Source organism: Neophocaena asiaeorientalis, unplaced genomic scaffold (genome assembly GCF_003031525.2).
Source record: "Neophocaena asiaeorientalis asiaeorientalis breed wild unplaced genomic scaffold, Neophocaena_asiaeorientalis_V1.1 scaffold212, whole genome shotgun sequence".
NCBI classification, from domain to species: Eukaryota; Metazoa; Chordata; class Mammalia; order Artiodactyla; family Phocoenidae; genus Neophocaena; species Neophocaena asiaeorientalis.
The window spans coordinates 1,048,749-1,073,112 of NW_020174046.1; the positions used below are offsets into that span (position 1 = coordinate 1,048,749).

The following is a 24,364-nucleotide window of genomic DNA, read 5'->3' on the forward strand; positions in this document are numbered from 1 at the left end:
AAAAAAAAAAAAAAAAAAAAAAGAAACCACCAAACCATCTACTAAAATGGCCATACCATTTTGCATTACCACCAGCAATGAATAAGAATTGTAGCAAGGCCTTTTATGTAAAATATGCTCCAGAGACTCCCCTAAACTCACATGTATTATATTCAGAAAAACAAAATAATAATTATGTCAAATACGGATAATGCAGCATGAGGTATCTTTTACTTAGTTTAAAAATTAATAATCTATTCTGACAATGCAAATGGTACAGATGAACCTATTTTCAGGGCAGGAATAGAGACGCAGACATAGAGGATGGATGGGTGGACACAGAGGGGGAAGGACAGGGTGGGATGAACTGGGAAACTGGGATTGACATATATACACTACCATGTGTAAAATGGATGGCTAGTGGGAACCTGCTGTATAGCACAAGGAGCTCAGCTCGGTGCTCTGTGACGACCTAGATGGGTGGGATGGGGTGGGTGGCAGGGAGGTCCAAGAGGGAGGGGATATATGTATACATGTAGCTGGTTCACTTTGTTGTGCAGTGGAAACTAACACAGCATTGTGAAGCAATTATACTCCAGTAATAAATAAATAAATAGAGTACTTTGATTTAAATATACATTATAAAATAATATGAATGAAAAAGTATACACACACACATATTTAAAAGTATACACATACCTCACACACACACATATACAGAGAGAGCCAGAGAAGTGTGTATATATACATATACGTGATACCTGTATAACAGTAATGTTATCTTCTACTTACGGTGTATTTTTGAATTTACAAAAAATTTCAATTTTATTATTTCATTTAGTTTTTACACCCACACTGTATTATGCATTTTTTTAGGTGTAGAAATAATCAGAAAGATTTCGCTACATGCCCAAGGTGACACAGCTAGTTAAGTGGCAGAACCATAATTTAACCCTTCTGGTCTTCTGAAAACAAATCAGATACCATTTTCCACACCTTATGGTTCATAACACCACACACACATACACACATACCCACAAACACAAACACAACCATACATATAAGCACATACACACAATTTGAAGTATATCATTTAAAATGCTATGTTCATCTTTCCCTTAGTAGATATAATAGAGAACTTCAAGTTAGCCTAACCTGCCTAAATACTGTACCCCTGGTTTTAATTACTATAAGTGACTTTTTTTTCTCATAATCTATTCACTATCGCTTAGCTTTTTAGAGTTAGAACTACTTGTGGAGTAAGAAAAATGGATTGAGTGATGGTGGCTGAAGATGATTTTGGCTTAAGGCAAATCAATCATGTAATTAAACAATTACCTTAATAACAGATGTCTCAACTCTGGATGGGGGACTCTGAACTTGTGCTGCTGCCGCCATATTGGCAATGGTGCTGAGATGGTTCATCTGGCTCATTGCCATGGTGACAGATGCTGGAGGTAGGCTGACAGGAATTAGAGGGTGGGGCATCATCATAAAAGGCAGTTCCAGTCCTGTAAAAAATACACATATATCATCATTTCTCTATTCAAGTAAAACAGTGAAACATGGTATATCTCATTAATTAAAATGGCTAAGGATATAAATCACTGAAAATTGAAGCATTATAAAATGTTCTAATAATGAGAGTCAAAGGAAAAATATTTGTCCTCTTTGCATGCAACAGTACCCACTTATCACTCAGGGAAATTAGGCTTAAAGCTAGCCAGTTTGGGGCCATGTTTTATCACTCACCACTCTTCATTTGTGTTTAATACAAACAGTTCTTTGCTACATTATTCTTCTGATCAGTCTAATTCTTGTTTAAAATACTATGGTTTTCTTTATCACGTTTAGCTGTCTAAATGTAGTGTACCTATCTACTATGTCCTATATTTCACTATCCGATCATTAGATTTTTTTCTTTGCAACTTTCATTTTTAGTGCTAAAAAATGCCATCGTACCATTTGGCAGAAGGTGGCTCTGCTGAAGATGGCAGAGAGGATGACTGACTGGAAGGCTAAGTGCTCTAGGTATGCGGGGGCAGGTAACAGAAGCCTGAGATCCCCGGGGTGGGGAAGAGTACAGTGTTTCCTTTTCTCAAGAACCTTCACTGCTGCCTGTGGGGAATGAATATCAATTATTTGGATACAATATTATTCCAAATCTTCTAATGAATAATTGGAAATGAAGTTTTAAAAAGCATATCAGACGTAGAGAATGGACTAGAGGACACGGGGAGGGGGAAGGGGAAGCTGGGACGAAGTGAGACAGTGGCATGGATATATATACACTAGCAAATGTAAAATAGATAGCTAGTGGGAAGCAGCCGCATAGCACAGGCAGATCAGCTCAGTGCTTTGTGACCACCTAGAGGGTTGGGATAGGGTGGGAGGGACGCACAAGAGGGAGGGGATATGGGGATATATGTATATGTATAGCTGATTCACTTTGTTATACAAAAGAAGCTAACACACCATTGTAAAGCAATTATACTCCAATAAAGATGTGAAAAAAATATATATCACATTTGGAGATTGGCTAAGTGATTTCTTGGGAAATAAGCTCAAGTAAGTAAATTTCCCCTAAACCATATTTTCCTTTTGTTTTTCTATTTCTTAAATACAGTCTCAAATTTTCTGAAAAATAACATTTTTACAACAGGTAGCCTATTCATGAAGTCTACTCCTGTTTGACTAACCAACTTAATATAAAATGGATTCTATTGTATACCTAGAGAATTAATTACTTCTTGGAACTGAAGCACACTCATAGTTATAGAACCCAAAGTTATCCTTGTATAATAGAATCCCAGTCACCCTTCAGAGTTAAAGTTCCCAGTTTAATTCCACAGAAAATCCTAAACATAGAATCATTAAATGCCCAGCTTGGTTAGACATGCTCCAGGGAATACAAAGATCATTTACAAAAGATAATAATATCAAAGCAATAAATTAACTGTGTGTGAATCAATAAATATATCTCTTGTTTCCAACTGCAGAGAAACTTAGGTTTATGACTGTGGCAATACAGGTGCCAAAGTCAGAACAGTACCTTTAAGGGCGTGTATTTCAACATCATGGCCACGTCTCAGATTAAACAGATCTTGAAACACCTTAATAGGGTACTCCTTGGAAGGTTTTTATATATCATTTCAATTTAGGCATGTTCTCAGATTAAATTATTTTACCATTAATTTATTGTTTAACTGAATCTGTTGAATATACAAACTACCCACTTGAAAGAAAGTTTCTGTAATATCTCTGTCAGCTTATGAGTTTTCATTTCTTAAAAAAGGAAAAGAAACTGTATTTTCATATAATATGCTTAGAAACAGCAAAGTAGGTAAAACTCCAATTTAAATGTTTTAGCTCTATTAAAAGCCTCATTGTAAAATCTCTAAGACATAGTTTTTCATGAAGAATACTTAGTTGCTGCCATGATTTTTTTTTCCATTTATTTCAGGAAGACAGTTAAGGTTCAATATAAATTCAAACTCATTAGCTCAATACTGTCTGGATCTTAGAGTAAATTGTTCAGAAGTGGGTAATGAAAACTCAATTCAAATTCTTCAGCAATCAGACAAAGCAATTTTATTAAACAATGAAGAGAATCAATTAAAATGGATATCTTTATTATTTTACAAGAAACCAGGACAGCTTTTGGCTAAAAAAAAAGTTTATAGCTTCATACAGAAATGACTCACATAAAAGCAATCTCTCCAGCTTGCTCCTACACTATGATATAAAATTTCACTTCTATATTCACAAATTTATACAATTTATTTCTCTACTCGTGACTTTTTTGACGCTTTATACCAAGGTCCTAGTCAAACATGCAAAAGCTGTAAGTATATAAATTTTTTGAACATATTATGTCAAGAAAGCATTCAGTGACAAAACGTTTTAAACATTTTCACTTTATATTGCCTTTATCAAAGTATATGCAAAATTCTTCGTTACATATTTACTTTTTATGTTATCATTTAAAACAAGAGTTAAAGCATAATCACCAACTATTTGGATATAGAAATAACACTTTGGAATAAATATTGAATATGGGAACTGCATTGGAAATTTATAAATAATAGATAATTTTCTCTTTATATTTCATTTAAAATATCCAAGGATTACATTTTCATAGTAGATTGCATTTTTGAGGTTAACTAATATTAACTAATATATGGAGGAGGGAAAAATATTCATATTCATTATTTTGGATTGAGTTTGAGTTCTGCTTATACCTATTATCTACTTTTGTTTCTCTGTCCAATTGAGCCAATTTCTTTTATTTACATCTAGATTACCAGTTAATAAATGGGAAAAGCCATTTGCCCAATATACTTCAATTTCACTCTTATATCAATAGAGAAGCACTTATAATTCTATTTTTTCACATTATCAAAGTGTAAAATATAAAGTTAAAATTCTGATTAAATCATTCTGGTAACAGATTATATACAAAATGCTACCTATTTCCACATCTCTTTTGGATCACAGGATATCAGTCCCTTGTGTAAGGGTAAATATCAATCATCTATATATGAATTTTCCATAGCAAGTTTATAACACTAGATTGGATTTTCTCACTACATAAAATGCTCCTAGCCATCTCCGCCAATCATCATTTGTTAAATACTCATGATGTTAGCTCATTTGGGTAATAAATAGAGCAAACAATTAAGAAACTAAGTCTAATGAAAAATATACAATATATAACCAAGTCAGCTGTAAGTGAGTTTTGCTTAATTTATAACATCCTTCTCCTCTATTAGCATGAATAAATAAGTATTGAAAATAGGCCACTTCAGAACAAGACATGCCCATAGTTATTAAATGTATAATTTCAAGTGCTTTGGTTTAAGCCAATATATTTGATATAAGCCAGTATCTATGTGTGAGCCTACACACAAACATGCATACACATATACACCTTTAAGATTAAAGCTTATTATTATGACTGCATGAAAACTTACAGGAGACAGCAGATTTCACATATAAGAAAAGTTCTAACAGTTGGTAAGGAGAGTTACAGAGAAACAGAAAAGAATTGATTCTTCTCTTCCATTCTTGTAGAATCCTACCATTTCTTTGACTTTACAATGGAATAAAAAGACAAACTTGATCTAGCCCTAGTATCCTTAAAGAACATACTCTATAACAGGGGGTAGAGACGTGTATGCAAAAACTCAGACATTTGATAAATATATAAAATGGTTTTGAACCAAGGAAATTGGTCATGAGCTCATGAAAAGATTCAGCGCATCCAGCTGTTTGATTATCTAGACTCTATATCCATATTTCAATGTGTTGGAGGTAAGGATTAAAGGGAGAGAGGATCTCCCACACCTAGTCCTAAACACATATTGTGGAGAAGCATGGGAACAATCTCAGGCTAAACACCTGCTTACACGGGTGGAAATAAATCTGCGCTCTGACTGACGGCAGAACACACAGGCAGCTGTTACATGATGAAGTTAAGTAGTGTAACCACAAGCATCAGGAAGGCCAGCTCCTCATGCAATGGTGTGATTTTGGTGGAGTGAGAATTAACAAATGTACCATCTTACAGCAACCAGATGTAAGTGGGTACATGAACACAAGAGGAAAAATTGAAATTAACACCTGATTACCTGTTTTGTCTCTAGTTAAAAGCTATTAATTATGCATTTATATAATCTGAAACAGTTTATTTACTCTGCCTAATTATACCGATAGTAAGAATATATCTATAATTATATATGCAAATATATGGAACATATATACAAAAAGTAATTGTGTGTGTTTAGGTTTCCTTTCCTGTAAAAGATGTGTATTTCTCAAGGACAAGCAAGGTGGTTTTAAGGTTCAATGTAACTGAAAGTCTGATTCATAAGGAATAGGTATGGGACGTTCCCTGCTTACATCCTCTGCACCCCCAACTTTAAAACATAGTCGTAGGTTCTGAAAAAGTAAATAGCTCGGTGGACTATCTTAGTCTTTTTCTGAGCTCAGACTATATTTTGTATCCTTCCATTTTATATTTTTATGGTATTTTATGATACATATTTTATGATGGATCAGGTTATAAACAGAGAAATAGACTACTTTGGGGAGAAACCCTTAAATTTTGAAGCCACCCCTACGTTAAAGGTAACCAGGTTCTCAAACAGAACTGATGGATAACAAATAAAAACTAGCTTAATTTTTCCTCTAATTACTGCCTTCAGATATGCTCTGTTAAGGCTCCCTCCTCTGCCCCTTAATAACCTTGAGCAGATTTTGAGTATAAGAAAATCCATTCTACTTAACGTCACTCTCTGCATCCTCATCTCCATCAGCACTTGCCAGCCCTAGGGCCTAGGGAGCTAGAAGACAGAGGGTCTTGGACAGCTTTTCCATCTATTCTCTTGGGTGGGAGGGTGAAAGTCTCCCATCCAACCAGTTCCTGCTCAAGTCATCCCCGCACTGTCGCTTCTATGGCTATGCCTATTGGCCATTGACATCTCCCAGGTGGCAGGTGCCTAAATGCCAAGTATTCCCTGCCAAGTAATGATCATTTAACGGGGTCTTCCAGGGGAGCCTCCTAACTGCACAAGTCCCTGACAATGGAAATCTCCTGCAGCTTCCTGCTCTTCTAAGCTCCCCAAACTGCCATGGTCTCTTGAAACTAAGGCCCTTCTGGTGTGGGTCCTTTTGTTCTGATGATGTCCACTCTCTCTATTCTGTCCCCTCTCCTCAATTCTTTCTCCCCTTGCTCAAACATGTACAGAAAGCAGATCAGCAGTTCACACCAAAGCAGACATCCAGCTATGAAATGAGGTGGAGGCATCTGTAATCCTTGAGTAATTCTCTTGAAACTCCTCTCCCTGAACTTGGTGGTGAGGAAGGACTCTCAAAAAGGAATCACTAAGCCACAGCTCCCTCCATTAAGTGCTGTCTTTTCACTACAATGTTTTCTCCGAATCTCCTCTCTTGTGTTGGTCTTCCCCTCTTATAAATGGAGGAAGAGAATGTCTGTGGAGTCTGGAGTGATAGTTAAGATAGCAACTCTGGTTCAGCTGCTATTAATAAGTACTGATTGGTATTTACTTTTTTTAAATTGAGAAGTACTTGGTCCCTTTTGTTCTTGTGTGGAACCACAGGAAAATTTATATTTAATATCTTGTTACATAGCATATTCAGTAGAACCAAAAACAAATATGACTATATTATAAGTAGAATTTTAGTAACTGATTCCTGTAAAAAACTGAAAGAAAGGGAAAGAAATATGAATGCTCAACATTTGAAATGTTATTTCACAAATCAACTGAAACTTTTTCAATTGAGACAAAAGTTCAAAAAAAAGATTACATGAATAAAAAAAATAAAGAATGATTAAATGTGGAGATAATCATTAATAAAAGAAAGAAGATCATTTTTTGGAACACAATTTTTATGTAGGAAAGGAAATGAAAACTGCTTTGGGTAAGGGTATTGTTACTGTTTCTCTTTAATTAAAAAAAATAAAACTATGGGTATGTATATCAGTGGTACTGATTAAAATCCTAGCCCAAATAGTTACATTTATTACTGAATCCTAAACATAGCCAATAAGTAATAGGTTCCAAAAGAGAAGGCCACTGTATATTTTTTAATGAATTTTGGACAGAGTGCATGTAAAGTAATCAAACACAAAGTTAAAGTGATCTGTAGAAAAGAAATGCCTTTTAAACCACCATGCATTAAAATAGTAAAAGTATATTTAAATGTCATTATCTTTTATACCTAGTTGATATGTAACTATTTGTTCAGATTTTCCCACAGGCTGACCCTGATAAAGGAGGCAAATCTCAAAGGGACTAACGGTCACACCACAGCTTAGTGAGTGACACTGATAGACTGTGACGGGAACCTGACATTGTCAAGATTCGTTTACAATGAAAATGATGGCAAGAGCGGGCATTTACTCCATACCATTGGAGACCACTTAGAAGAATGTCAATGCCATCTTAACAATGGAATCAAGACTGCTAAGGAAAAGTAAATACTAGTCTCAGATGCTACAGATGTTCAGCTGTTACTTCAGTGGTAGGTGAGAATAAACAAGTTATTGTTTTTAGAGGATAAACTTCACCCTAATAAAAAATGAGATAGGAAATGTCAGCAGTAATACTAGTACTTTGCATAAATAGGAGAAACAGTCCTTTCATAAATTACTATAATGTAATCTTTTAAATCTTTTTCTGGATAACAATCTGAGCTCAGTGATCTACTTTAGCAAGTAGAAACACTGAAATCTTCTGGTGTTTTGGTTCAACTTTATCAAATTGCTTTATTTTAAAATGAGGAAGAAGCAATCTGTAAAGGGTACTATTAATTGGGTAACAATTTAAAATGTTCCAGTTTAAGTACAGTGGTTTAGCAAAGAAAACAGCACAAAAACCTCCTAATTGGTATTGCACAATAATGTCCACAGAGCAGGCCATTTCCAGAGTTTAAAATTTATATTTGCACACATATCCTGTTTGATTTGGAAGTGCTATTTTTTCTTAGAGAGAAAGAATAATATTGTCATGAATTCTAACTATCCCACTGCCAATAAATATGAGTCATTTAGGAAAACATGTTACTTTCCCAGAAATAGGCATTTTCTTTAGTTATCTGTCATTAACTAAACCTAACTCTGAGTGTTACATATTTGTTAACTAGAAATTTAAAACTCTTGCCATACAAGGAGGTTTCTATTTTACATGTGTTGTTTTCTTTTGAATGCAGAACTGTTTTGAAACATTTTATTTTATATGTAATGGTGATAATATAATACTGGTGCTATCAGTGTCCCTGGACTCAGCAGAACTATGATATTAGCTAAATTTCATCAAGTTGAGATACTTCTATTGCCTTACATACTCCACAGTGTTGTTGAAAGTAGCATAAGTTAAGCTGTTGCACAAAGTGGCACACAAAATACTGGAAATCAGAACTGTTTATTTTTAAAATTTTGCTTGAATATTATTTGCCATGGCTAATGACTGACTTGCAAGAATAAGAAGCAAATTGTAAAATCAGAGCTGTAGTTCAATTCATTAATGTCAGATGGGCTACATAAGTGGATACTTGAAGAACAGGCAGATATTATTAAAAAACAATTACACTGAGAATCTTTGAGGAATCATGGAAAACTGGAACAGTATTAGGAAACTAAAAATAGACAACAGTGTCCATTTAAATAACCTTGATTTTGAACTCATGAAAGTTATTAGAATAAATTATTATATAAAGAATACAGTATTTTACATATTTTCCCTTATTTCATACCAAATTCCAGAAAGTTTTGATGGAACTTAAAATAAAAGAAAGAAGGCCATTACTATAAAGATAAAAGGTTAAATACTTAATGTGGAGAAGGCAAAGATAATTATATCAGAAACACTTTGCTTTTTGTTGCTGTTGTTTTCTTTGGACTCATTAGCACTTTGTTCTAAGTGTTAACGAGGTAAAATAGATCCCCCAAACAAAACAAAACAAAACAAACAAATGCAGACTCAGACTGGCAAATAGTTACATAGAACTCAGTATAGGAAACAAATAGTAGCTACATTAATTGTATTGACTAAATATTTGGGTGTCTTGTTGATATGGACAACTCTAAGCAAGAGTCAAATGTTTCTATTCAGTGGAAATTAAGATATTGCAACAGATCGCTTAATTTCTACAGCTAAAGTATAATGCTATTACGGACAGTGTAGAAATAACAATACTAGGAACATATTTAAGCTTTCCAATCTAAAATAAATACATAAAATTCTTCAGAATAAAGCAGTTTGGTATAGTGTATCCATGTTAATTTAACTGCATCTTTTAACCTTTCTCATAGCCAATGTCAATGAATTTCTACCTCTTCCCATTTTAACTCATCAAATTATTTTTCCATTAGGCAAACAAATGAACTAGAAATTCTCCACTCTAAAGATATTGCAATTTCCCTATAGGGTTACAATTACATCAAATAAAATTTCAAGTTAATATACTCTCTATACTGTTACTAGAGTACTCAGAGCCATGGTATACAATATTAGCAATTTTATGTTCACGTTTAAGTATTGCTCATGGTCAGCTGAAATCAGTTTTAACTTCCAGTGTTTCATATAACATTTCAATTTCAAATTATTTATGTTGAAATTGAAAAATCTTCTCACTTGAGCCAAAATTGCTATTTAATTTTCTAAAAATCATAAAACTCTTATAGGTAGGATAACAGGCTCATGGAATTCTTTTGATATTTCTCATATGCATGGATCTAAGTGTTAAATTATCTTCTCCCCAAACCTGGTTAGCCTCAAAGAATGACATCACCAGATAGTTGTATAAGCCACAAACCTAGGAATCATCTTTATCTCCTCCTCTTTCTCTGTGTGCCACGGATGTCCAATTCCTGTTGATTTCATCAATGTGATTTATCTCTACTTTGTTTCTCTCTCTGCTGTTGTAATCGTATTCCAGGACCATCATTACTTTTAAGTTCAAATCTTACATTGTCACTCCCCTGCTTAGAGGACTTCAACTGTTTCCCATTGCTATTAAGTAAAAGACCCAACATTTCTTTTCTTAATGTAAGCACCAAATGATCAGGCTTATGCCTCTTTTGCTTGTCACTGTATCCTCAGCATTTAACAAAGTAGGACTAACTCTGTCAGTTTTTGAGTCGATAGTAGCAAACCCAGACCAATTCTTACATTCACATGTGGTAAATTTCACTGTGGCATTAAAAAATGATAAGCTATAGCCTTTGTCCTTGACCAGCTTATAACAGAAAAGAGAGATAGATATAGCATATATGCACATAATCTTATCCTTTGACTGGAATAAAAGATAGAGAAGATGAAGAATAGGAAATATGTCTAATATTTTAGAAATAAACTTCTTAGAATGTGGTAATGATTTGGATACAAATGGAGATGAAAAGAGTAAAATGTAAGAGGTAACTTCAGTATCTAGTTAACAGTTGGGGATACGGTAATATTATTAATGATGTGATGAAGATGGTGATAATGATGATGACAATGATGATATCTAATATGTATCATCTGCTTCCAGTGTGTCACTCACTATGTTCAGCTTTTATATGCACTATCACAATGAATCTTTAGAACCTCTGAGATAGATCCACATTAGTATTATTAAAGTTGATTAAACTTGCCCTGGGATTTAGATCTTGGAATTCTGAACTCACAATACCAGCTTTTAATCACCTTTATGAGGAAGATCAGGTTTCATTATGAATAAAAATCCATTTGATTCTGGAATTGTTGAATATGAGATATTTCAGAATCACTCAAATGAGACTGACAACAAGCACTGGAAATATGGCATTGAAATTTGGAAGGAAAGCAGATGCCCAGTGAGGAAGATTTGGATGTCTTTGATTTGTAAGTGGGAGATTAAGCCATGATGCTTGAAGAGGGTATAGAAAGTATAAAGGTATTTCTCCTAAAAGTGTATTTCTACTGAAAGCCACAGAATAAGGCCCAAACAAGCCAAGCTGGATGACTTAAAAATAAAGCCTAGGAAGCTGAGCAGGAGTAAGCAAAATTAGGTATATGACTCCTACAGTAAGTTCTTAACACTAATGGGTATCAATGCATTTTTATAATTTCAACTCTCCCCACTTACTGGTAAGCTATAATATTCTTTTAAATAAAATGGTCAACATGAATGCCTGACAGATGTTGGGTCCTCAATTAATACTGAGTGAATAAATGTAGAACATTATCATTGGATTTAAAGATTTAACAATCCTAACTACAACTTAGGTAGATAGCCTAAACAGAGACAACAAATCAAATAGACACAACTAAGCATAGTTTGAAAAGGTGCCATTAGTCCAACTTATAGTATGACAAATAATTGTAATATCCAGTAATTACAAGGTCCCCCTTAAGAACACTATGGAGAGATGCAGCTTTAAATCAAGGGACTACATATCACAAAGAACTCGGCAGATTTGAAGGGCCATAGAAATAATATTATATCCTAGTGGTAGATTACATGCAGATGGCAGGTGTGTTGAAAGCTACTGTTTATACAAAACCAAATCATTCTTTCCATAGTTTCTATTATATGTAGTGAAGACATACTATTCAAAGCACTTTTCATCAGTTTTTCATGGGCAGACACAGCAGGAGATTTTCAAGGTCAAAATGACCACTAAAATTTCAGTTGCTGGCGATAAAAATATACTTAGAAAGATAAGTAGCAATATGCACAAATTTATTTCTAATTTAATTCCAATTCAGGAATTAAATATAAAAGCATTCATCTTTATCCCAAGAATAAATGGATACAATACGCTTTTTTAGATTGGTATGACAATGTGAATTAGAAGAAGAGAAATAGTTAGAAACTGTGTTTTGAAATGAGGATTAACTTTCTGACAATATCAACACTCATGGGTCAATATAAAGTAAAACTTAAGCATCTTTGTTCATTTTTTAAAATTAATTAATTTATTTATTTTTGGCTGCATTGGGTCTTCGCTGCTGCACGCAGGCTTTTCTCTAGTTGAGGAGAGCGAGGGCTACTCCTTGTGATGGTGCATGGTCTTCTCATTGCAGTGGCTTCTCTTGTTGCGGAGCAGGGTTCTAGGCACACGGGCTTCAGTAGTTGTGGCACACAGGCTTAGTCGTTGTGGCACACGGGCTTAGTTACTCCGCAGCATGTGGGATCTTCCTGGACCAGGGCTCGAACCTGTCTCCCCTGAACTGGCCAGGCAGATTCTTAACCACTGTGCCACCAGGGAAGTCCTATTCATTTCTTATTTCAAAAATTATCCAGTGCAATTGTTATAACCATAATGTCACCAATGAAAAATATGAGAGAATACAACCAACTTAATGATTCGACCAAACTAATGAACCAATGACTCAGTTGTCAGAATTGAGTGCTAAACACAGGTTTTATGTTAATTAAAAAAAAAAAAAAACACCCACACAGGGTGATTGATATTTGGATAAATCAGTCATATTCATTATTTTTCTTTTCTTCAACAATTTTTCTCAGCATCAATATTAAAAAGACACATGCTTTATTGAAAAATAAATGATGAATGATGAAATTACCATCTTTTCTCAAGTACTTAAATAAATAAAACTTTCAAAAATCTTGAACTTACAAAAATAACATCTACCCAAATTATCTTTATCTATAATAAAGCCATTGTATTTTAAATATTTTCAGTGTAAAAAGAATTCTACCTATTAAAAATAATTATATTCTAAGAGTGTCCTTAATTATTGAACAATAAATAGCTATCTAACTGCAAAAATACTCTGTAATAAAAAATTATAATGATCTGTTAGTTTCCCTTGTGATCACAAAAACTTGTCTTGAATAATTTCAATATCTCCTCCAAAATTAAAATATGGCACCATTTCTACTTCTAGTCTGTTCTGTTCTATCATGTACATTCTCTCACATCATTCACACGGAATGTTAGGACCATCGTCCACAGTCACAGATGGTCTCGTTTAGATGTACCTGGCCTAACACCTGGGCAAATACACCTTGTTAAATGTTGCTCTTAATTAAAATAATATATTAAAAAAACTAGTTAAGACTTCAGTTAGTAGGCTAAACAATTTTTCAAAACAAATTAACTACTCAAGAGCTTCTTCTTTGAAATTTTGTTCTAATGCTTCCTACAATGAGCTACTTTTCACAAAGAAGCATCTGGAATATGTTTTGCACCTTATATATTTGAACTATTTTCAAAAAATTATAATTATTGTATGGACACAGCTATAAACAAAAATTTTAAAGTGATTTGTTTTTAATGGTTTATGTGTGTCAATACTATGTGGGATTTTTTGAAATATTTATATCAATATATTGTTATCTATTTTAAATCTAATAAAAGTTTAAAGTGTTAAGAATAGAGGCTTAATTTTAAATGTGTCAAATCTCTACTGACTGTGAAAATAATTTTTGAAAACCACTCCATGATGTGCATTTACTCAGGTTCATATTAACATATGTTTAAATTCTGGCCTTGAAAAAGATTTCATGTTCTTGTTTACCCAAAGATTCAAGTTAATACTGCATATTGAAAATCTTGGAAAGAAAGGGGAAGAAACCACAGACTATTAAGATTATGATGCAGTCATAGCAAATAGAAAAAATATAAATAGAAGATAAATAATTTTTAAAATATCAACATATAATCATAAAAAGAGAACCAAATGCCAAGAATATTATGGTATACAGGCCAAGGAATAAAAAATTATATTTAAACATCACTATACAACATACAATTTATTTTTCTGTATATATTTGAACCATAGAATGTTGTAGTACAAAACAGACACAAAAGTCATTCATTCTTTCGTTCTTTTAACATATATCAAACACCTACTACATGCCAGGCAATGTTGCAAGTGATGGGAATATAGCAGTGAATAAAGCAGATAAAAATCTATATCCTCAGAGAGTTTATATTCTCATTGGGAAGTGGGTAGAAAAAATAATAAGCAAATAAATAAAGTGACATGACACATTAAATGAAATATCTGTCATATAAGGATGAAAGAATTTTTGCATATACATGACATATGTGTGTACGTGTAAGCATGTATGTTAGGAGGGTAGATTGAGAAGAGTTTGCTGAGAAGATAACACCATCAAGCATCATCCTCTCCTTTTACAGCAGAAGAAACTGAGGTTCAAGATGATAAAATGAAATGCTTGAGGTCGCATAAGTCTTCAGGTGAAGAGCTGGACTCGATCACATTTATTTGCCTGACCCGTGGTCCTAAATCCTTCCCACTGTACCACACAGAGCACACCTACTTGAGAGAATTGCCTGGACTGTGCGATGAAGCAAAGACAAACATGAATGGTGGATCTGGATGACAGATGGGTAGTTCAATTGACTGGAGGAGAAAGTACATATTAGGAATGCATCAGGAGTCAGAAAGAATTAGGTAGGGTAGGGAGATGAGAATGAAAGTTTTCAGATGTCAGGATGATGAGTTTGATCATCATCTTAGGCAGGGGAAAGATATGATTAACGTGCTGTATCAGATAGTCAGAAGGAGGAAAAGGAACTTATCATCAGGAATAATCATCCCAAGTTCTGTCATCCACCATATCGACACTGATATGACCAGGGCAAGAATCCTGATTCTGATATTTCATGCCACTGGAAAATTGATAAAATATAAAAAAAAAATATTGTGTTCTTTATCATTAGAGTTTTCTAAGATGATGACTGAAGAACAAATTGGTTTCCAGAGGCAGACATGACAAAACAATTATATCGAGTGAGGATATACTGCATACTCTTCCCCATATCTGAATCCAGTGGCTTGTAAACTAATTCCTTTTATATATGCACTCTAGAGATTTTCCACAATAAAAGGAACACTATGTGTATCTTGTTCGGAAGTCTTCACATAAAAGATATAATTTACTCTTTCTTAATAGGAGGTAACAGCTTACCAGTGAATATGGGTTATGTAGAATTCTTAGGAAAGCAAGTTGGGGGGATGCTCTGAGTGACACATAAAGGAAATATTCCCCCCAAATTCGTGATTTAATAATAAGGTTTCTGAAATATAACAAGTTTGGCTTTAATATTTTATTGAAAAATTTAATCTGGGAATGTGTTTTAATATATTGCTACTTCTATTCTGTGCAGAATATATATTACTATTCTGTAGCACCTTCAATAACTGTTATCATATAGAATATTATACACATCCATAGAGAGCAAAGCAGTGTTTACTAACCTGATATTGAAAAATATGCACCAGTAAAAATACATCCCAGCCTCAGCCACTATTCTTGCCATTCACTTTTCTTCACTATTCACAATTCTTATATTCACTAGAATTCCTCAATACTGACTTCAAAAATAACAATATATATTATGTAGGTAATAATTTCTAAATGATGCCATAAAAATTTTGATTTCCAATGTTATATAGAATGTCTTATTAAAATTGTACATCCAAATATATACATGCAAAAAGTACTTATTTTCTTTAGCTTGATAATATCACAGAGCATGATAATCCTTCATTTTGTCTGAGGAGGATTTTATTTTTCTTATCAAATCCATAAAATGATCATATTATTTTAAGTTGCTAGCATGTAAAATAAAACGCAATATGATTTTTATTTGTAGAAGATGTCTCTATAGCTCATATCATTTACTTTAATGATTTTTGTTTTCTTACTCCAAAATTTTCAAGTTAAATTCTATATTTATCTGGAGGCTTTAAGACCAGGTAAACGTGCTAAAATACATTTTCAAGCAGCTTACTCTGCATAGACTGCTTTTAAAAATTCAAAACAGCCCCCATAGCAAATGTCATTTCTTTCATGGTTACAAAATGCAAACTCCAAGTGTTTTATCCTAAAGAATAAATGAGTTTGTCCTTTATGTATAAAATATAGTTTGTGTTTGTTGCACAAGTTTTTAATAATAGATGAATTTTAGGTTTGCTCTAACGTATTCAATAAAGTGTGATTAATCTGGTTTTTCAAAAATGCAAAGTAGACATTACTATATTACTTTGCAAAATGCACAGCTTGCAACATTATTGTCTCAGTGGGATCTTAAATTGAATTGTAAAACGTGTCTTATTTCCAGTTTGATTTATGTAAGAGATAGCAGTGGATAATGTCCCTTTTGAAGTTTCACTGCTTTGTGTGAACAATATAAACCTAAAATTCATCATAGAGTTTATTAGAACCCCAAGCAAACTTTCCAGTTATGTTTGACTGAAATGAAAATTATGATGGACTTAGAATACCACATTTTCAATGAAACAACTTTTTGAAGTTTACTGTTATGAAGGATTATACAATACATTTTTGACATTTTCTGTGATTTTTATTATGGTATTTCAAGTAATTACCAAATCATGTTTTTCTCTAAAAAAGCTTTCCTGTGCCCTGAGAATTAATCTATGATACCATTTAGCTTGGCTTTTTGAAGTAAATATCACCAGATAAAAGCCAGCTGGATCTGAATAATAGGATACTTGAATGAATGTATTAGTGTTTGAAAAAGAGAGTACAAATCTTCTAAAAAGATTAATTTCCATAAAAAAAGATAGCTCCCAGATCTACAAAAGAATAAATTCAAAAACATAATAAACTCTCAGAAAGAAAGGTAGATTAAAGTAAAAGCTGCAGCACCTTGTTACTGCAGCTGTTGTGAAGCAATGATTCTGTATCAATTACATTTGGTTGGTCCTGTAGGGCTCTTCAAAGCTTTGTGTGAAAAGCCCGAATACAGGATACATGAGACAATGTAATAACTTCAGCGATTAATTTTGATGCAACACCACTTTCATTCTGATCTTACTCTCAATATTTACAGTTTGAGAGAAGCTACAAAGGTTCTGATGGGAATACATAAATTGAGTAAGGACACTTTTTTCTTCTTCATTTATTAAAGATGTGGATATGAAATTTTCTTTGTCATGAAAATATTGCAGCTTTATCACGCAACATAGTTGCTGACATCATCATGTAAAAAGACCTGAGTTGGCCAATGGACTTTATTTTCAATATCCTGTTTCAAACATGTTCTCTAAAAAGGGCCATGAATTCTGTTCACAAAACTTCTCTACTTTAGCCTGTACAGTTACTAATAAGAACAAAGTTTGGCCACGCATAAATTCCTCTGGGAGGTAAAACATACCCTTCCATCTTGGATGACTCATGTTATTACTATCTTTAAGACAAAACCAGAATAAAAGGTGAAGATAAATTATATTTTAACTTTGATTAAATCCTAGACATATTTAAATCTGTTAAAATAACTGACATGAACGCCATATTAATATTACTTAATTTCAAATGCAATGGAAAGTATGGTAAAAAAAAGAGATATAGACAATACGATGGAATAGTAGGTATATTTCACTTCTGAAGTAATTTTTTTATAAAAAATACAAAATAATAATTAAAAAAAGAAAATCTTTGTACAATCATAACAGCATAACAGCAAGAAAAGAAAAATCAACTAAAGGAGATTAGTAAATCATTTTTCCAATTACATTTTGAAACTCATTCGAATGTGTGGAGTAAAATAAACTGCTAATTTGCCTTACTCCCCTCCTTCCTTTTATTTTTTTACAGTACACTGTCAAAGTCAACCCCAAAATGAAATGTACCCCAGTAATTGCATGTTCATTTAAACTTCACAAGTTGCTTAAGTATAGCTTGCTATTTACAAATTAAGTCGACCATAATGAAGACATAAAGGACATATTGCCATTATTAGAAAAATATTACTGCATTATGAAATGTGTCAGTGTTTATCAGAAAAATATTTTTAAAGAGAAAGGTTTCTTTCCCTGCACTCATATTGACTACTAAATGGTTATGACTATTTTTAACAGTAGCTTAAGAATTTCTATATCATACTTCTTCAAGAAAGCTGCTTTTAGTTAAAACATAAAAATGGTAGTTACAAGGTTTCTGCAAACATAACTGCCATTCCATTAAGGAAATGGTGCAGCAAACAGTAAATAGTGGCCTCAAGGGAAATGTAAGTATTGATTTTATTACTGTGTTGGTTGGTTTGTATTTGCAATTGTCAACTCTAATTTTGGACTATGCTTTAAGTATCCTTAAAACTGCTTAAGGAAAAGACAAATATTAACTGAAAAATATTGATAACTATTAGTTTTATAGCTTTAAATATCATGAGACTATTCCTTTTCAGCTTTTCATAGTATGTCTTTTAAAAGTAAGAAACTTTAATTTCGCTACACACAGCAAATGAACCACCAAGTTGTCTTCATTAAGTCATATTACATACTCATTTTGTACACTACAAGTCAGTATTTGATTCTAAAGTTAATCACTACAAAAAGTATAAACACTCCTTACTTTAGTTTGGAAATGTGCTTTGAATTCATTGATATTAAAGTTTTGATTCACCTAAAAAGATATAAAATAGCTGTGAAACTAATTATGAGTCTAGCATTTTCATCATGTTGAAATAAACATCAACTCACAGCCTCATTAAATGTAAAATGATCAAATACTGAAAAAAGAACAAAATTTGCCAACGTAATATAATTAATATGCTTTATATTATGATCATCATTATCTTCATCATCACTGATTTCCTCTTTACATTTCAGTAAATGCCATTCACGCTTTTATGCTGAAGGTATAATTAAGAACACAGATCATTTTCTTAAACCATGCCAGAGAGCAACTATGTTTAATATGTAAATTTTCAACTATACCTACGGGGCTGTAAATATAGTCAGTGTTAAACTTCTACAATTAACTAAAAGAAGTGTTTATGCTACACATAAATTTTAAAAATGTCCTCTGTGGAAATCCAAAGAGGTGCAAATTAATATTAAAAAAAAACATTATGGCTTCTCTTCAGATTAAAAAACATAAAGTATTCTTGGGGTCACAAGCCACACGGTGTGCTTTAAACTTCACATATCAAAAATAGAAAGACAATCTATTATAAACACATGCAAAATCTTGAATATCACTAAATGCCGACTCCCTACATCATGAATTTACAAAGAGGGTCAAAGGAAAACAGTCCCTTTGATTTTATGTAAAAGTCATACTTACATTGTATTTTAAAATATTTAGAGAGGAGAAATGGCTTAATGAAGTAAAACCTTGCTTTGACTAGAGAGAAGGGATTTATCTGTGTATACTACATGTTCAGTATGTGCTTATTGGACTGTTTCTTCGTTCCAAATAATTAAAATTTGATGGATAAATATACAACAAGCCTATTGGTTCGACAACAGTCTTAAATCTTAGCTTGGCCATTTACCATATAGTTCAGAATGAAAGTCATAAGGAGTATTTCTTCATATTGAAAATAACTTTGTGTTTATCACCATCGTCAATCTTCCTTGAGACCATGCTTTAGCATGTCTAAGATTTCCAAGTTTCTCATTTGAGACTTTTTCTTTCTTCTTCTCACTACCATCATGGACTACAAACATTTTTAAAGAAAATCCTGGAGTAAAACTTACTGTAAGTAGATACAGGTTTCTTAATATACATTCTAAAAGTCAAGGGTCTTGTTTATTATACATGGCTCTCTATATCAGTGATTCTCAAACACTTTGGTTTCAGAATCTCTTTATGCACATTGGTCATACCTGTCAATACTTATCATGTTAGAAAAGAAAATTGAGAATTTAAAAATTATTTAGTGATTGATTAAAAATAACTACAAGTTCATTGCATATTAGCATAAATAACGTGTTTTGTGAGAAATAAATATATCTTCCCCAGAATGTGCACTTTTGCAAAATTCTTTAATGTCTGGCTTAAGAGGAGTCAGTTGAATTTTCATACCCACTTCTGCATTTAATCTGTTGTGGTGTAACAAATCATCTAGCTTCTAAAAAACGTAAGTGTATAGTCATGAGAGAATGAGTTTTTAAATAGTAATTAAGGTCTTAGTATTATTATGAAAAAACATTTTTGACCTGTTGAACTCCCTGAGCCCTTGGGAACCCTCATTTCCATGGGTCCTGTGACCACACTTCAAGAACTGCTGCTATATCTGATAACATTTTAGGACTTTTTAGAACATCCGGGTTATGTATTAATTTAGAAACTCAAATACTATCCTAGTATTACTTCAGACAATAAGTACAAGATTAGAAAAGTTGCTCTAAAGTTTTTTACAGAAAACTCATTACTTCCATGCCAACAATTGCATCTAAAAAAAGGTAGCAATAAGAAAGGGAAATTTTTTCCTCTAGACTTAATTTTACCTCACTAGGAAAAATCAGTTATTAGTCATTTTGAGGTGGCAGACAAAGCATAGAATTTGGCAAAAGTTAGAGGTGACTTAAATATTATCTTCACAGCCTTAAGCATAAAGATTCACTCTGTACCTCAAACACTTCATCTGGAAAGCGGGGATAATACCTATTCAAGAGCAAGCACAGAATTAAGTAAGATGATGAACATGAAGCATCAAACTTGTAGAACTAGGTAACTGATAAAGACAGCAGTTATTAAGCAGAAAAGTCAAGGTTAAGATCAGGTGACTGACTTCAGGTGTTGAAGTCAGACAGAAATGAAATGGGGATGAGATGTTAAAGAAGCTGTGTGAGCCTCAGTCTCTCATGTGTAATATAACAATAACCAAGGATAAGTATCACATTATCACACAGATTAGATAATGAGTGTATAAAAAGCACCTGTCATATAACAGGTGTTATCAGGAGGAAGTGGAGGAGAAGGAAAAAGAAGTGCCTGGAAAAAAAAAATGTCCATGTCAATTTGGAGTTTATAAAATTATAGAAAGGAAATTATGGCCATTCTTAAGAAATATTAGACTTGAGAGGAGCAGATTTTAAAACAAATTAAAAAATAGTTAATATACTTTGCACATTAAAAGAAAAGGGAGTACAATTTAAAACTGGTAAGTTCTAGAAAACCAAGCAGAACTTGACCACCTCAGTTTTAATAAGGAAAATGCAATATTCCTCCAAGGAGGAACCAAGGGGTTCCTTAAGGTTCCATCTTTAGTCTCTGCATCACCTAGGCTTACCCAGTGCGTGGTCCAGAATAGGCATTCCGTGAACTGGCATTCCAAATAAAGGCGATGCACTATAATTAGCATTATGTGATGCTCTGGAGTCTAGGAAACATCATAGAATTTAACAACAAATGAACTCGCTAAGGAGCTGCCTCAGAGTTCCGATTTTTAGAAACAAGAAGAGTGCACAACAGTAATGCATAAGACCACATCACCATAGAATGAGAGGAAAAATTAGCATGGGAGTTTGTGTAATGTTTGACTGACTAAAGCCAGGAATGAATCTGAGACAACATAAAAAATTCGGGGGGTTGTTTTTATTTTTATTGTTTTTAAGTTAGCAGCTAAGAAAGAAGGGGAGGAATACATTTTGTTGAAAATAATATAAATATTCAAACAAATGTTTTGTGACCACTTACAATTCAGAGATGTTAATATACTCTGAAAACATTTTTCAGATTGTCTAGATTCTACAGAATTCATCAGATATTTTATGTTCTAAAATATTAAGATCATCTGAAAGCTGCTATAAACAATGGATCTAAATGATCTGTTATATCAACAATTGAAAGAATAGAAGCCAACTCATTTCTAGATGACTCAGCTAATATGTCATAACTGGTAAATGAAAGCCACACATTCCAGGTAATCAATAATATTCCCAGTGGCATTTTTATTTCTACCAAAATTTCATTTCTAGGTTCCCAGATGCAACCAAAACAAGTACAAAAAAATTAATTTTTAGACGGTGAACTGTCAAATGAATGTTGTCCATTTCAATATTCAAGAATATGCTGTTGAGTGGGAATATACAGAAGAAAAAGAAAATAGCAAGATAATGTATGCTTTCAGCCAAAAGTATTCATAATTCTAACGTAAGGGGTTTTAAAGGTCAATAATGATGGAATAGTCCCATTTTTCATCATCGTTTCCCATGGTGAAGTAAGTAAAATATCTTAAATATCTATTACTAACTATGGAGAAGAATCACCCTGGGTTCACGTTAAATTCGATTAATGCATGTGCTTTTGGAAAGCTTAAAATTTTCAATGTTCCTAAGAAAAATAGAATCTTGAATTTTTCAGTTAATTACTTGATTACTGTAAGCATAGGTTAATAATATATTTTCCGATTAAAAACCTATGTAGTGACGTGGATGGACCTAGAGTCTGTCATACAGAATGAAGTAAGTCAGAAAGAGAAAAACAAATACCATATGCTAACACATATATATGGAATCTGAAAAAAAAAAGTGGTACTGATGAACCTAGTTGCAGGGCAGGAATAAAGAGGTAGGCATAGAGAATGGGCTTGAGGACAGGCGTGGAAGGGCGAAGCTGGGGTGAAGTGAGAGTAGCATCGACATATATACTCTACCAAATGTAAAATAGTTGGCTGGTGGGAATCAGCAGCATAGTGCAGGAAGATCGGCTCTGTGCTCTGCGATGACATAGAGGGGTGGGATAGGGAGGGTGGGAGGGAGGCTCAAGACGGAGGGGATATGGGGACATGTGTATGAATATGGCTGATTCGTTTTGTTGTTCAACAGAAACTAACACAGTATTGTGAAGCAATTATACTCCAATAAAGATCTATTCAAAAAAAAAAACCTATGTGGCCATTTAAAAAAATGGAATAGAAGACGATAACATAAATTTGACAATTTTAGATGTCTCCTGTAAGTGGGATCATTCAGTATGTGCCCTTCTGTGACTGGCATATTCCACTTAGCTGGGGACAATGGGAAATAAGGTGCTGCTAAACAACAGGCATAAAGCTTTAGTTAAACAAGATGCATAAGAATCAGAGATCTATTGTACAACATTGTACCTATAGTTAACATTACTGTGTTGTACACTTAAAAATTTAAGAGGGTGGATCTCCTGCTGTGTGTTCCTACCAATATAAATTAATTTTTTTAAAAAAGATGAAAGAATATAAGTACAGCTTTTCATAATTCTTGTGGTATGTTACATTATATTCAATTGACAAATCACACATATTAAACATATCTGAAATACCTAAACATAAAAAGAAATAAACTGCTTGATTATGGGTATCACTAATAAGGAAATTCAGGGGAAGTCGTGGGCTCCTGCTTAAAAATATATGACTATGGCACTTTATATAATACAAAATGGTTTCTTAAAAACATATACTTTATATAATAGATCTAGGAATACATCATTGATTCTTATTGTCTTAAAGAAAGTTATTCCATTTACTAAATATTCGTGCTCAAATGTGTTCTTTTATAATTAAATGTTCAGAGATTTGGAGATATATAACATAACTACCTACTAAGGAAACACCATTTTGCTTTTATAGATATTTTATCACATCAATGGAAATATCTCTGTATCCTTCTATGACTAAACTCATAAGCTATAACATAGAAATTACTATCAACAATGTAGACCAGCCATAAAATTCAATTAAAAATTCCTACATTTTAAGCAGTTATAGTACCATAATGTGTAAACATGAGCCAAACTGATGTGTAGTTCCTAGAGCATGTCACATTTAGAAAATAAATGTTTTAACTATTTCATCACTTACTCTGTGCAAAGAAATTTGGAGGGCCTTGTTTTACCCTTAGATCTAACTGAAAAACAGTGCATTCATTAAAGAACAATGGACATGCTCAGAGTTTGTCTTAGTTAAATCTGTTCAGCAATATTATTGCTATATGTTTTTGTGCTCCAAAACATCTATCCCTTGTTAATTCATTCTTTCAACAAATATTGGTTGCAGACACTGTTCTAGGCACTGGAATTAGCAATGAGCAAATTGGACAACAAAATCCCAGTTCCCATGAGGCTGACATTTGAATAATCTTATGCTAGATAAATTACATGGCACGTC

The 24,364-nt window shown here is 33.0% G+C and overlaps 1 protein-coding gene across 1 annotated transcript in view; it reads right to left on the minus strand.

Moving 5' to 3' along the window:
• Positions 1–24,364, minus strand: part of DACH1 (dachshund family transcription factor 1) — a 414,090-nt gene that overhangs the window by 132,077 nt on the left and 257,649 nt on the right. Inside the window, exon 4 of the mRNA XM_024753964.1 lies at positions 1,318–1,490. Coding sequence (XP_024609732.1) covers positions 1,318–1,490 — 173 coding nt within the window. The remainder of the gene's footprint in view (positions 1–1,317; positions 1,491–24,364) is intronic.